General features: G+C 44.5%; 1 protein-coding gene across 2 annotated transcripts in view; it reads right to left on the bottom strand.

The window, feature by feature from the left end:
- SYT9 (synaptotagmin 9) overlaps positions 1-9575 on the bottom strand; it is an 893131-nt gene extending 883556 nt beyond the window's left edge. Inside the window, exon 1 of one of the 2 annotated variants that reach the window (XM_069223540.1) lies at positions 9000-9575. In XM_069223540.1, the coding sequence (XP_069079641.1) occupies positions 9000-9147 (148 nt within the window). In that variant the 5' untranslated portion in view covers positions 9148-9575. The remainder of the gene's footprint in view (positions 1-8999) is intronic. The other variant, XM_069223541.1, reaches the window with a different exon arrangement.
- Between the last annotated feature and the right edge of the window lie 5944 nt (positions 9576-15519).

Below are 15519 nucleotides of genomic sequence, written 5' to 3'. Positions count from 1 at the left end.
TTCCCAGCCAAAATACTCAAAGAGATTAATACCTCCTTCTGATCTAAACTGACAAAGTTGATCAATGACTCCCTGCCACAACAAATCTTCCCATTCTCAAAGTAGATCAAATTACCCTCTCCTCAATACACTTAACACTAACTGTTAGGAACTGGATAACGTCTGAACGTCTGTCTAGTTTTCAACCTTCCCTTTAAAGCAAAAATATTGGAAACCAGCATTGAGAAACAGCTGAAAGTATTTAAAAAAGAAAATAACCTGATTGGTTCACACCAGTCTGAATTCACAACTGGTTATAGCACTGAATATGCAGCACTGCAAATATTAGATGGTGAGCTCACCATCTTAGAAAGGGGTGAATCTTGCCTTCTTGTTCTTCTCGACTTGTAAGCAACATATCCCAAAGTCAACCAGGTTAAAAATCCTTAAAGAATGAATAGGTCTAGAGGGCTCTGTTCTATCTTGGTTTGAGTCATACCTTTCTATTTATTCACAAAAATACAAACTGGCAACCAAATTGTCAAACCCCACAACTCTTGAACAAGAATTCCCACAAAGTACCATCCTCTTACCTACACTTTTCAACATATACATGGAACCTCTCTCTGGTCAATTCAAACATTCAATTCTAGATACATACCAACAACACTGAAATAAATGTAAGAGTTGTTTTTATCTGTTGAAGACATTAAAGATTATGGAAGAGCAAAGAAGAAGCTACAATACTGAATGGCCTTATATCACTTTAAAATTAACTCAAAGAAGATGGATTTTCTGCTGATCTCCACTCAAAATATCAACACTCCTATACAACACAACAAACATTCACAACTGCAAAACAATCACTGCGCAAATGGTGAAATCCCTGGGCTTCACTAGATAAGAATCTAAGGGGCTGATTTAGAGTTCTTCAGTGAGGATACTTCATTACAACTGGCACAGACTACACTCTCCATCAAATTCTCAGTCTGCTCACCTGATATACAGGTAAAATTGACTCTGTCAGTGTAAACCTTCATATGACAACCTAAAGGAGTAGGCCTGTAAGAGGTAAGCCATCCGATAATCTGCCCTCTCTAAAGCAGGCTGTTGGGTGACTGACCTTTCTTGCTGTCTGAACCTGCCAGGTACACCCTGGTGGAGAGGGACAGTCAGGAGGGGGTAATTAGTCTTTTATTTTTCAAAAACAAACTTCTGCTTTCGAAACTTGTGTCTGAAAAATAAAAAACTTTGGAAAGTTAGACAACCGGCTATGATGTTTGACAGAGTGGCCTGTCAAATGTTCTCTGCATTCACAGAGGAACCACCATGACTGTGGTTCCTGCAATGTACAGAGCTGTTCATGGGCCGTAAGACATCTCTAAATTTGACAGGTGGAGTAAAGAAAGGGTGATACATTTTTCTGCTATCCTGTCTTCTTTTACCTATTCACAAGGCCATAAATCAGGGACTAAATCGTCATGCAGACCTCAACACTTTATCAAGGAGCTCCCAACACCAAGGTAGACTCCTCTGAAAAATCAGGCCATTATTTGCAGTTGAGGAATTCAAGACCATAGTACAGTCCCTTGTTCTTATGAAACTTGACAATGTGAATGGCCTTTTAACTGGCATATCCATAATACACATTGCAACTCCTACAGTTAACTCTGCGGCCTAATGGTTTCAGGCTCCAGAAGGTTTGAAACATCCCCCCTTTTGATCAAACTCAACAGGATTGTCATAAATGCAAGAAGCCAGTTCGAACTAGCTTGTATTATCCACAAGGCTCTACAAACAGGCACACCAAGCTAACTGTGTCACAAACCCTCCATTTCTGGTTGATCCCATGAATACTGAAGTTCAGACTCTATTTGAATTGAAACTCTGACTCGTAAATATTGTATTCTGAACCAGTCCACATCAGGCTGCTCCCCTAGATCTGGAACTCCATCCCACTTGTTATAAAAAGTAACCTGTCACACTGTATCTTCAAAAAAGAACTTAAATCCTTGATCTTCCATTGCTACTTCCAGTCTTGCTCACCATACACTGTAATGCTTTAAGGAGGTCTCTAGCAAAAGATTAGAGAGATAAAATAACTTTTATGGACACTAAACTGTTAACTCTACCATGCTCTATCGTAAGGGTAACCTGCACCTGTCTATCCATAGGCCTGATCTCCTTCATGAACTAAAGCATCAAATCGTGGATGAACGTCTCTCCCACAGATTGCTTATCTACTAATGACATTTTAAGTTTTCTCCCAGCTTGTTTCTTTGTTTACCTTTAACAAAATTATATAAAGCGCTCTGATACCCTTTGAGTCTGGTTCACACTAAACAAGAACGGAAAATATATAAATAAATAACTGACTGACCCTTCAGATTTAAATTTATGACAAGTAAACACATAGTGAATTTTTCATTCAGGCGTGCCTCTGCTCCATAACAACTAGCCACGGGGGTCTGACATTGTCACAAGTGAATTGACGTCAAGGCTACCTTCTACCCTATCAGGTGTTATTTTTGCAACCTTTTCTCTCTAGCAGAACAGGCCACATGATAGGGGAGGGGCAGGTAGCACGTCTCTATCTAGAAGGTGTATAGTCTTTGGTGTTGCATTTTGTCATCTCCTTGTTAAGGTTCTTCTCTCCTCAGGCCACTGGCAGTCATGTTGGAAGTAGCTTAGTCCTGGTCCAGTGAGCTCAAATGCCCTCCATGATCACATTCACAAAATGTCAATTCAAAACCATAGAGATGAATGTGTGACAAAGAATTCTATAAGGAATTGGGACTCAGATGGTGGTGCAGGAGTAGACATGCAAGAAGAAGGGGATATAGCAGCACTAACACTAAGGGCCTTATTGCTACCTTGGCAGATGGGATACTCAGTCACAAACATGATGACATCCTGTCTGCCATTTTATAAGTTCCATAGGATACAACAGAACTTGTAATATGGCGGACGGATGTTCGTCACATTTGTGACGGAGTACCTCATCCGCCAAGGTTGTAATCAGATCCTAAATTCTAAACTATAGATGCTACATATATGTGCAGGTACCCTGGCTCATGGTTAAACCTCCTCTCATGTATCAAAACATTCTCATAGACACTCCGTACAATCAGAGTAAATTGAGGGGAACAGTCATAAAATACTGGTTAGATTTATCAAGGAAAGGACATAGGCAGTCTACTGATTGCTGTGGAAGTAAAAAAGGCAGTCCTTTAATAAGCTGCCACCAACCAGAAGCAGTTTCAAGACCTGGTCTTGGATGCTGTAGTCATCCATCTTAAAAGGATATATCAGTTTAGGTGGTGCAACTCTGCCACTCAATATAATTCTAGTCTCCTGTTGGTGAGCAAAATATTAAAAATCATGCACAGCACTTGTCAATATATGCATAGCATGGGTGTCCTACAAATTAAGAAAATACTGTATCTGGCTAAATGACAAAACAAGGAGTGGGGTCTCACTGGGACACAGCATCAAGTTTTTTTGACTATACATAGGCCCTCATTTGGACTTTGGAGGTCAATTTCACTGACCGGCAAAGCCCAACCCACCAGACCGCCATATTACAAGTGCTGGCTGCTTGTCGCCATTTTTGAGGTGGAAAGCAGCCAGAAGTTGTGCTGGCAGTCAGCGCTGCAGAGGCGGTTTCCCTGCCGGTACCACCACTCCAGCAGGTCTCTGCCCACCGTATTACAAGCCGTAGTACTGCTTGGCGGAGTCCTGCTAGCGTGGTGGTGGCAGCGAGGGGAGACCGCCAGGACTCATCCCCTCCGGACGTCCCCTCAACTCTGAAGGTAAGTGGGCGTCCGAAGGGGGTGTGTGGTCTGTGTGTTTGGGTGCGTGTGTGTGTTTGCGGAGGGGGGTGCTAAATGTGTGTGTGTCTGCGAGTAACTGTGTGTGTGCGTGTATGTTTGCATGTTTGGGGGTTATCTGTGTAGATGAATGCGCGTGTATGGGGTTGTCTGTGTATGAATGCCAGTGAGTGGGGGTGTCTGAGTGCATGTATGCGTGTGCTGCATGTGTGGGTATGTCAATGCATGTGTGCATGAAGGGGTGGGGTGTTTGAGTGTGTGGATGAGTGGGGGGATGTGTGGGGACATGTGTGTATGTGTGTGCTGGGGACAGGAATGATGATTCCTGTCGCTGGGTGCGTGACTGCCAGGGATTTTGTGGCAGGGTGACCGCCACAGAAAGCCTGGTGGTTTGCAGCCTCGTAAGCTGGACAGCAGGCTGAGGCCTGCTGCCGGGTTGGAGGTGCTCCCCACCGGATGCAGCGGTGCGTCCGCACCACCGGACCAAGCAGGGTTGTGGAAACTTGGCGTCTGCCAAGCCCCTCAACTCGTAATGTGGCAGTCCTTACTTCTGGCTCTGCGTCAGTAGGAGGCCACGGCGAGGCTGAGGCCCATAGTGCTTTAATAATGTGCATATTAGCTGACGTGCAAAACCCACAGCTGTCCAGCTGTCCTACAGCAGAGACACCACTAGATATCTCAAAGTTCACCTCAATCATAACTTGTGTCATATCAACACTGAGGCAGACAGATTTTTAACAATGCAGTTCTATTCTCATTTGTAGTCTTCACTGGTATTCCTGTACTGTTTTATCAAGGGTGCTCTCATAGTCTCTGAAAGAAATTCTTTTCACTTGCACTTTGTCCTAAAATCTAGGTACGGAATAGTCTCAATTAAATAATGTGTAATCAATTGGGGAGTTAAAGCAAATTAAAAGGTTGACATGGTGGCTCGCACATTGAAATTCTAGAAGGGATGACTCAGTATTTCATCCATGTGAATTTGATAACATGAGAGCCAGCTATAGTGATAATAATGGCAATGCCAGGACAGAAAGTTGAAAAAGGGGTTACAAGGAAGCCCTTAGTGCCTCACCAAGCAATGAAGTCCCTTTGTGTTGTACAAAAAGTTTGAGATAAACTGGAAACAGGTCAAAGACTTAAGCATATGAAACAGTTAACTGTGAACAGTCCAGCAACACAGGTTGAGATGGTTGAGTGTCTGATGTACTGATCTATTTGTAAATTGCAGGTCAGATAGTACAGGTAATGCAGGTTTGTTGGTGTTCCCTAGAGTTTGGAGGGTCAGACTCTGCTAAAAATACATTCTAGGCCAATCCACCTTCTGCAAGATACATGTTTGTAAATCACAGATCACAACTTCCAATGCTCTAGACAGGGGAAACTTTATGCACCCATTATTGCTGAGGTGTGTGTATGCTACTCTGTGTGCGTTGTAAGTGAATCCCACGATATTATCTTAGAAAATATATTTCGAGATGTTAATATGCCTATGGTGCGTTAGTGCAATATAGTAGCCCCAATATCATCTAGCAAAAAAATATTGAGGGTTGAATATCATTTACAGAAATATCACCCCTCTGGAGTTAATACGAGAAAATGAACACCTGATGGTGAATTTTTGTAAAAGATGTTTAGGCCATGATAGTTAAATGATGCAATAATTCTACCTATGATATTCTGGAAAACAACCATTCCTACTGCAAATCTTCTTATCCTCTGAGTCAGAGGTTTGTATACCTACGTGAAAGATATCCACCGTTAAGAGGCAGCAAGCTCCAGTTCGAGGCAGTGAATGAGCTTGTTTCTTGAAAATGTGTGCATCCAACAGATTTGAGGTGTGAAGCCCTGTAGGTCCAACCTGACCTGTCATTCTTCTTTGTTGGAAAAGATGTGTGCATTTGAATATGGTAACTAGATCAGCTAGTCCACGAATTTGGGGTAAGCACTCTAAAGGAGTTTTGGTAATTAACATGCCAAGCACTTAGACCCCGATTCCGAGACATCAGGGTGGAATTACTGCGTGGGATTCCATTCTGTCTCATTCTGAGTGGGAAGGTTTTTCTACAACCAGGTTTCCACCCCCTCAAAACCTATACGAGCTGAGGAATAGTGGTGTATACCCACCACACTCAATTACTGCTTCACACCAAGATAGTTTGAGATTGTCTGTTAATCTCCAACTTGCTGATCACAAAATAGGAAAATACATTTCCAGGAGGAGGACATTTGAGGAGAGCACAGTTTTAATGAGTCAAAGGTTTTTATCCAGTTGTTTGTGACTTAATCATTAGCAGGGAAATTGACCCTGGCAAATCTTTATAAACTGTACTCTCTATTTTCACCTACCCTTGTGTGATCACGTACCTATGGCCTTAATGCTACTGCTTACACTGAGTTCCACACCAACTGTGGGCAGTATTTAGATTTGAGAAGGAATTTGAATGCAATCACTAGGCCAGCTAACTGCTGAAACCCCGAGAAGTTGATTCACAGGTGCTGTAATTACCACCTATTCCAATTTTTGCAAGTCATATGTCATAACTTGCTTGATTTGTGTTTACTGCACCATTTACGTTTCACAATTTTGCCATTTATTTCCACCAGGCAATTTTGCCAGGATTTTCCTTGCCAAATGTGCTCATAGATAATTGAAGGCCTGTAGTAATTGCCATGTGCACTAATTACGGTGTCTGTTAATTACCACACAACATGTGATCCTTGTGTTCAAACTCCAGTTTTCCCACAAATGGGGATTTCTCACATCTCGTAATGAAACCCATGAGGCTAGGATATTGACTATCTGTGCAGGATAACATTTTGCATGGATCAGTTTTCACATCTACCTACAACGGGCACTGAAACAAAGAAATATCGGGTTCATGCTCTTGTGGATGGATGTTAGTGGCTTTTAAGGCTAATGGGGCATTTCTAAACATACTTTTTTTTATTTGGATAAAGGCACGGATTCTATACATTTTTTCTGACATAATATAAAAACAGAGAAATTCAGAAAAAAATATGATTTAATGGTCTAATCTAAATTAGATATATTCTCAATATTCTTCCATGTTTAACTACATAGAATAAACAAAGCCAATTTAAATTAATCCATGTTTAAGAACAGAACAAATGCCAGTGACTGAACTGATACCTATAGGAATACAAACTTTCCCCTTTTTAGCGAAAAATATAAAAAATGATATGCTCTCAAATGTTTTACAAAATAACATGAATGGTTATATACATTCACTGAGGAATGGGTGTTAACTACGTGCCATATAGTTGTTATACAATAATCAAAAGCTCATAGTCAGAGACCTATAGCTGTCCAGTGGTAGAAGCGACTAGTTCTTGCAGTTTGCTAGGAAGGGGTCAAAATGTATAATAGAAGTGGAGCGCCACAAATACCAGAATGCAAAGCAAAAGAAACTAGGAGGGGATAATTCAGGTACGCCTATAGTGTCGCTGTTAGCCACAGATGTGATACCACAGAGACTGCATTTCTGATAACTCACAATAAATACTTAAGGTCCAGTTATACGAATGTGATGGGAAATGCTGTGACTTGAAAACCAATAATTACCAGTAAACATCAATAAACCATCTTAGAGTTCTAAACAGTGCTTAACCTGAACCAGTGGCTGAAGGTGGGGTCCAGCCACACTCATTTTTGGGAAGAGGAACTTATTTTTCCTTACAGTACTGTGACCCAGAGGAAGAAGGGAGAAAACAAACACAGATGAAAAACGGAGGAAGAGAAGGACAAAGAATTGTGACAAAGGGAGAAAGCAGGAACCTACAAGAGTGAGGGGAAGGGCTGGGAGTGTCTGGTGGTCGGTTAAAGAAACATGAGATAGAATGGAGGGGCCCGCGGAGAGAGAGACTCGCTCTAGTCTCTCCGTGGGTTCTTTCGGGAGAGGGAAGTGACGACGCAGGACAGGATAGGAGCAAGGTAAGTGGGGGAGGGTTTTAGGGGTGGGGAATAAAAGGGGGTCTAGGGGGAAGGACCGGCCTCTTTTCCACGCAGCCCATCGCGCGGTTAGGTTTTGGCCTCCCACCCACCCAGCAAAGGATGAAAGATGCGAGATGAACAGAATGTAGATATAAGTGAAAGCAGGGGCAGGTGGGCTGATTGTCAGTTAGGGCAGGTTGCAAGGAAGGGCAAGCAGTAGATGGGGGAGGGTCGTGAGTCGGATGCGGGCTTGGCCACGCTTCCAGGGAATAAACAAGCAGGTGAAGGCTCTGAGTGGGGGTACGCACAAACCAAATGGGACATGAAAGGAAAAGGGGAGTGTGTAGGGGAATGGAAACAAAATGATGGTTTGGAGTGGAAGGATGATCGAGGAGATGTTAAAGGGTGGGCGTTATTAAAGTTGGGGTTTCAAACTGAAAGTTAAGGTTATGTTATTTGTTGCAATCCTGTCCTAAATAAATGACCTTTTGCACTAAATGGTTGTCACTGAATTATGCCCTGATCAAGCGTAAGCAGCCTTGGTAATCGGCACCCCGACCTTCTATTGATCCGGCCAAGCGTCTCTGAGCAAAACTTTGGGCCCCAGCACCTATTCTTTGTCAAATTAAGCACTAGCAAGGGCGTCACTTCAGTCGCGAGTGTTAAACTCCAAAGCCCACTCACTGTTGCGTTAGAGCAGCTGTGCCTATACACTGCTTACTCTGCAAAAGATGCTCTCCCTTGCGCAGTATTTACTATGTCTAAGCACTAACAAGTATTCAAATACTCTGGGAACTACGCGGTGTAATTTAAACTTCACAGCGCAAAGCTCGCCTGGGAATCAGAATTGTTGGTAGCAAAAGTGGCTGATGGTATAAAGTCAAAAAGTCTTCGATGCACCTTTGCGACCTGACGTAACCCGTGCCTAGGAAGATCGGTACTGCCCGCGCCAAAGCATAAATATGGAAAAAAATAATGATCCGGCTTCTCTTGGGCAAAAGGGGGTTAATGCACCAGGAAACACGGGAAGAATGATTCAAATGCGAAAATCAGCGTTTAGCGAGGAATGTAATCCATTTTAAATACATGTACAGTAACCCAGAACAATGTTCTAGTAAGAACTAGAAGGCACTTGGCATCGCACTTTTTATTTATGAAAAGTGCTGAACTTACATAATGTTATATGTTGCGAAATTCTACTAATATTGGTAGGGCGAGAACGATCTACTACTTACCAGAGTCGACGGGTCGAGGTCGGTCTCGCTCTCGCATGTAGTAGATGAAATCCAGACAGTTTTCGTTCTCCAGGGTGCCACTCGCGCACAGGTTCCCCAGCAGCTGGAGCGCTTTCTGGCAGATCTCATCCTTTCTGTCTCCAGGCATTTCCCACCAGCATCCTTCTGAACGGAGGAGCTCTCTGCCCTGCTCCACGCCACCTGATCAGACACCCTCCCTCTCTGCCCGCACCCTTCTACAAGCCCCCACCATAATCCAGGGAACGTGCAGCCCGGCTGCGGGGGGTCTGCATGTCACTGGTGGTGACCTGCCTCTGGAAGCAGCGTGAGAGGGGTCAGCGCGAGCCCGGCAGCGCGCTCCGGAGGGGGGTGGAGTCCACTGGTTGCTTCACCTCAGAGTCATCCGGGAGCCTCGGTGCTGCGGTCCCAGCGCTCGAACGGGTCCACTCTTCCCAGCCGGCCGGAGAAGCGATCAGCACAGCTCTGATGGCATCTCCTGGGCGAGGCGGCTGCCTGGGGATTCTCCCGAGCCAGCCTCCCTGCTTCCGAAGGCTCGGCTAATTACTGTCAGTCTGTGCGCTCAGCCTGCCCGTCCCCTCCTCCCGCACATCCTCGGGAGAGATCCCTGCCTCGCAGAAACTTTCATTGGTGCGCAGCTGACAAGTCGCTTCAACACGCCCTAATTTGCTCATTTATTGCGAGTGTATCTCTCATTGATGGCTACACGCGTGAGGAAGGAAGACGTTTGTTTGAGGATCTAAATCACTAAAAAAACAGAAACCTGCCCATTAGGTGGATTAGTATTTCCAGCGGAAAGGGCAGATGCATCCAGGGAATATAGAATGATTGTAATGCAAATGAAATAGGACATTTCCGAATTAATACACTAATGCTTAAAACCACAGAACACTCTACAAGTAGCGTTTAAAACAGACATCTGAATGGAAAATAAAGGGTTCGACCTATTTTGCAGAACTGAATTGCAGTATCTGGCCGCAATTTACATATTCTCCGTTCGCTTGTTCACTTTTTACAGTGCAGGTTTCTATGTGGTATTTCGTTTATCTACAGAGGGCAGTGCTTTTTAGTATTGGGTTTTCGGATATGCTAATTAATTGGATTTTGACTTTAATATTTATGGCAGTCACATTTGCAGCTAACAATATCAATGTTGTTCTGTATGTTGCTTAATTAATATATTTGTGTACACTTAGAATTCTGTAAAGGATCGGACAAGGTAAAAAGTTTATTACAACTCTCGTTAGTTAAACAGACTGGTAGGTTTTCAGCCAGAAATTCTGTTTCTGGGTCGACTTTTCTACTCTGATTTTTTCATTAATAAAATATTATTTGTATTAGGGACTTTAACCCAAAGACCAACATCTAGGAACACATAAACCGGTTCATGGTTTATGGATTGTTAGACCTGGAATCCTTGGTGTAGTTCTCCCTTAACTTTTTTGCCTTCCAATCTCCCGTTTGGCTGATTGTGTTTTTTCTGTCTTTAGGACTCTGCACACTTTACCACCGCTAACCACTGCTTACCTGCGTGTGCTCTCTCCTTAAAACATGGTAGAATAGATTGTGCCACCCACCCACTTAAGTAGCACTCCAGAGACGTCTCACACCAACCATTTTAGCCTGTACGTGCAGTTTCCAAACTCCCATTTTGACCTGACAAAATAAACCTTTCCTTTTACTACATATAAGTCACTCCCTAGGGTAGGCCCTGAAAAGCCCGTAGGGCATGGTGCAGTGTATTTAAAAAGTAGGACATGTACTTTTAAATATTACATATTCTGGTAGTGAAAAGCTACTAAAGTAGTTTTTCACTTCTGCACAGACTACCTATTCCACAGGGTAACATTGGAGTTACCTTATTACATTTAATAAGCTGTAATTTCCAGTGGGAACAGGTAGACAAAATGAGTTTGTTTTCTAAAGAATTATAATTAAAAGCTCTCTTTAGTGGCAAAATCAGATTTTTCTATCTCAATTCTGAAGGCCTCTTTTAGAAAGTTGTCATTTCCTTGTCCTAACCATTTGGGCCTGCAGCCTGTTCCTGGGTCATATTGCTCTTTGTGTATTGGTCCAGCAGTGAGACAAAGGGAAGATAGGTGTTGGCAGGATGGGCCAGTCTGGGTTAACGTGGGAGAGGAACTGTCACCTACCACACTTGCACATCACAAAGGCATGCCTAAACATTCTCACAAAGTAATTGTTACTAGTCTAATGTGACCCCAGAGAAGCTGAGGCCAGGATAGGGAGAAAAGAGATGCCTGACACCTCAGGGAGGTGCAAACCTGTGGAAGCTTCCTCTTCTTCAAAATGGGCACATAGGGCTGTATTATAGAGAGTGCCCATAAGCATAACAGGCATGTGTGCCTACTATGTGGGCCCTGGGGCACTTTGGTATTACAGAAGGGGCTGCAGAAGATTTTGTGTCTCCTTCTATAATACAGATTGCACTGGTGCACATGTAGCACCTGCGCTATCATTAGAGAGTGTTCCCTTATTTGCATATGGGTGTGGCCCAATGAAATTAAGGGAATCAATTTGCCTCTGCACCCACGCCCTATTATGGATGCAGGCACAAAAGCAACATGCCTGCAGGAGGCACACAGAAAGTGCACCAAAAAAAGTGGCACACCTTCAATGCTCCTTTGTGGTGTTTACCTACTAAGGTTCTGGAACCTTCGAACAGTTCGAGTGAAGGAGGTAGAAACAACTATGGTTGGCAGTTGGAGACCGAGTCGGTGGTTGGGGTTTCTGTTCCCGTTTTACTTGCAAATAAAAACATGGAATTATTACTTGTTTTTGATTTCATCATTGATTCTTCATTTTGGCTATGAGGGACGAACCCGGGATCGCTTTGTGTTGTGAGAGACAACCTTCGAGACGCTAACACTGAGATTTGTTCATCGGCGGTCACATGCATTCTCATCATGGATTGTGACATGTTCCACCTGTGAGTAACAATGCGGCTCTCAACGCGTATGGCTTAATGGGATTTTGAAATTGAAAGTGACAGAGGGAGAGGAAAGCGGAGCTCACCGTATTCATGCCCTCTGTCATCGCGCAGAGCATCTCGTGCAGCTTCTCTCCTGCTTCGTCTCAAGTGGAGAACGCGCACATTCATGCTGTCAAGGCAACGTCACGTGCTCTGACCTCTCGCGACCCCTCTTGTGCCTCGCCTTGAGCGCACAGCTCTCTCTCCTTCTGTTGCGCGCTCCGCCCATTGCTGTGTGATGTCTTCGATGGTGAGTGCTTGTTGCTAATCTCCATGCCAACACTTTCAGCAAAGCAACGTGGACGCGTTACTAACTACCCACGTGCAGATTCATTAAATTGCAAATCTCATCACACTTTTATTGTCTATTTAAAAAGAGACAAAGACTTTTATTTAATTTGAAAACTCAGACTTTTGTTTAATTTGGAACTCCAAAAGTATTTAAATAAATATAAGATGCAGAATGTTCCTGCCCGTCGTTTTTTTAATCATCTCCAGGAATTCCACCAATTCCTTGGCTCAAGTGGGAAAAGGTGTTTTCTCACTATGCAAGAGTTTGTGGAACGTCGTTGAGTGCAGAGAGGAAAACTTCACTCTTGATGCACTGTTTGGGATCTGAAGGGCAGGAAATACATGAACATCTCCCTGAACTGTTGGATCAAGAAGCTGCAGGCTTAAATTAATAGGAAATATGCATCAAGAAATTAGATATGCACTACCTTCCTTAGATAAGTACTGTTTGTAGGAAGTTAGCTCTGTATATACTATTTCAAAGTAAGAAATAGTGTGCACAGAGTCCAAGGATTTCCCTTAGAGGTAAGATAGTGGCAAAACTAGATAATTCTAATGCTCTATTTTGTGGTAGTGTGGTTGAGCAGTAGGCTTATCAGAGGGTAGTGTTTAGCATTTGTTGTACACACACAGGCAATACATGAGGAACACACACTCAAAGACTTACTCCGGGACAATAGGTTTTTATATAGAAAAATATATTTTCTTAGTTTATTTTAAGAAATACAGGTTCAAGATTTGCAGTAAACACTTTAAACGCCAGGTACTTCACTTAGATAATTTAGGAACTTTGAATACAAGCAATATCATGTACAGTCTTTGTAAAAATGGCAATAAGCTATTTTCAAAGTGGACACAGTGCAAAAATCAACAGTTCCTAGGGGAGGTAAGTAAAGGTTAGATTAGGAAGTAAGTAAAACACTTCCAAGTCTCAGTTCTGGGGCATAGGCAGCCCACCGTTGGGGGTTCAAGGCGACCCGAAAGTTACCACACCAGCAGCTCAGGGCCGGTCAGGTGCAGAGGTCAAAGAGGTGCCCAAAACACATAGGTGCCTATGGAGAACAGGGGTGCTCCGGTTCAGTCTGCCAGCAGGTAAGTACCTGCGTCCTCGGGGGCAGACCAGGGGGGTTTTGTAGAGCACGGGGGGGGACACAAGTAGGCACACAAAACACACCCTCAGCGGCACAGGGGCGGGCGAGTGCAGTGTGCAAAGCAGGCGTCGGGTTGAGTGCTGATTTCAATGTAGGGACCCGGGGGTCACTCTAGCGGTGCAGGCAGGCATGGGGGGGGCTTCTCGGGACAGCAACCACCTGAGCTAGGCAGAGGGTCGCCTGGGGGTCACTCCTGCACTGAAGTTTGGTTCCTTCAGGTCCTGGGGCTGCGGGTGCAGTGCTGGTTCCAGGCGTCGGATCCCTTGTTACAGGCAGTCGCGGTCAGGGGGAGCATCCGGATTCTCTCTGCAGGCGTCGCTGTGAGGTTCAGGGGGGTTGTCTCTTGCTACTCACGGGCTCGCAGTCGCCGGGGAGTCCTCCCTGTGGTATTTGTTCTCTGGATCTTGAGCCGGGGGTGTCGGTGCAGAGTGTGAAGTCTCTCGCTTCCTGCGGGAAACGTGTAGTCTTTGAAAGTTGCTTCTTTGTTGCAAAGAAGCAGCTGCTTTTGAGCAGGGCCACTGCTCACAGGAGTTTCTTGGTCCTTTAGTCCAGGGCAGTCCTCTGAGGCTTCAGAGGTTACTGGTCCCTGTCGGACGCGTCGCTGGTTGCAGGTTTTCGAAGTTGGAGACAGGCTGGTAGGGCTGGGGCCAAAGCAGTTGTCGTCGTCCGTCTTCTCTGCAGGCTTGTAAGTCAGCAGTCCTTCTTGTTTCTTCAGGTTGCAGGAATCCGATTTCCTGGGTTCTGGGGTGCCCCGAAATACTAAATTTAGGGGGGTGTTTTAGGTCTGGGGGGCAGTAGCCAATGGCTACTGTCCTGGAGGGTGGCTACACCCTCTTTGTGCCTCCCCCCTGAGGGGAGGGGGGCACATCCCTATTCCTATTGGGGGAATCCTCCAAAATCAAGATGGAGGATTTCTAAAGGCAGGGGTCACCTCAGCTCAGGACACCTTAGGGGCTGTCCTGACTGGTGGGTGACTCCTCCTTGTTTTTCTCATTATCTCCCCTGGACTTGCTGCCAAAGTAGGGGCTGTGTCCAGGGGGCGGGCATCTCCACTAGCTGGAGTGCCCTGGGGCATTGTAACACAAAGCCTGAGCCTTTGATGCTCACTGCTAGGTGTTAGAGTTCCTGCAAGGGGGGCGGGGTGAAGCACCTCCTGTAGGAGGCTGGACTGGCTTGTAGTGAGTACCAAGGGGTACTTGCACCTTGCACCAGGCCCAGTTATCCCTTATTAGTGTATAGGGTGTCTAGCAGCTTAGGCTGATAGATAATGGTAGCTTAGCAGAGCAGCTTAGGCTGAACTAGGAGACGTGTGAAGCTACTACAGTACCACTTAGTGTCATATGCACAATATCATAAGAAAACACAATACACAGTTATACTAAAAATAAAGGTACTTTATTTTTATGACAATATGCCAAAGTATCTTAGAGTGTACCCTCAGTGAGAGGATAGGAAATATACACAAGATATATATACACAATAGCAAAAATATGCAGTATAGTCTTAGAAAACAGTGCAAACAATGTATAGTTACAATAGGATGCAATGGGGAAACATAGGGATAGGGGCAACACAAACCATATACTCCAAAAGTGGAATGCGAACCACGAATGGACCCCAAACCTATGTGACCTTGTAGAGGGTCGCTGGGACTATTAGAAAATAGTGAGAGTTAGAAAAATAACCCTCCCCAAGACCCTGAAAAGTGAGTGCAAAGTGCACTAAAGTTCCCCTAAGGACAAAGAAGTCGTGTTAGAGGAATAATGCAGGAAAGACACAAACCAGCAATGCAACAACTGTGGATTTCCAATCTAGGGTACCTGTGGAACAAGGGGACCAAGTCCAAAAGTCACAAGCAAGTCGGAGATGGGCAAATGCCCAGGAAATGCCAGCTGCGGGTGCAAAGAAGCTTCTACTGGACAGAAGAAGCTGAGGTTTCTGCAGGAACGAAAAGGGCTAGAGACTTCCCCTTTGGTGGACGGATTCCTCTTGCCGTGGAGAGTTGTGCAGAAGTGTTTTCCCGCCAAAAGAACACCAACAAGCCTTGCTAGCTGCAAATTGTGCAGTT

Source organism: Pleurodeles waltl, chromosome 3_1 (genome assembly GCF_031143425.1).
Source record: "Pleurodeles waltl isolate 20211129_DDA chromosome 3_1, aPleWal1.hap1.20221129, whole genome shotgun sequence".
Lineage (NCBI taxonomy): Eukaryota > Metazoa > Chordata > Amphibia > Caudata > Salamandridae > Pleurodeles > Pleurodeles waltl.
Note: the sequence above shows the minus strand (reverse complement) of the source record. Positions and strands in the feature narration are given on the sequence as shown.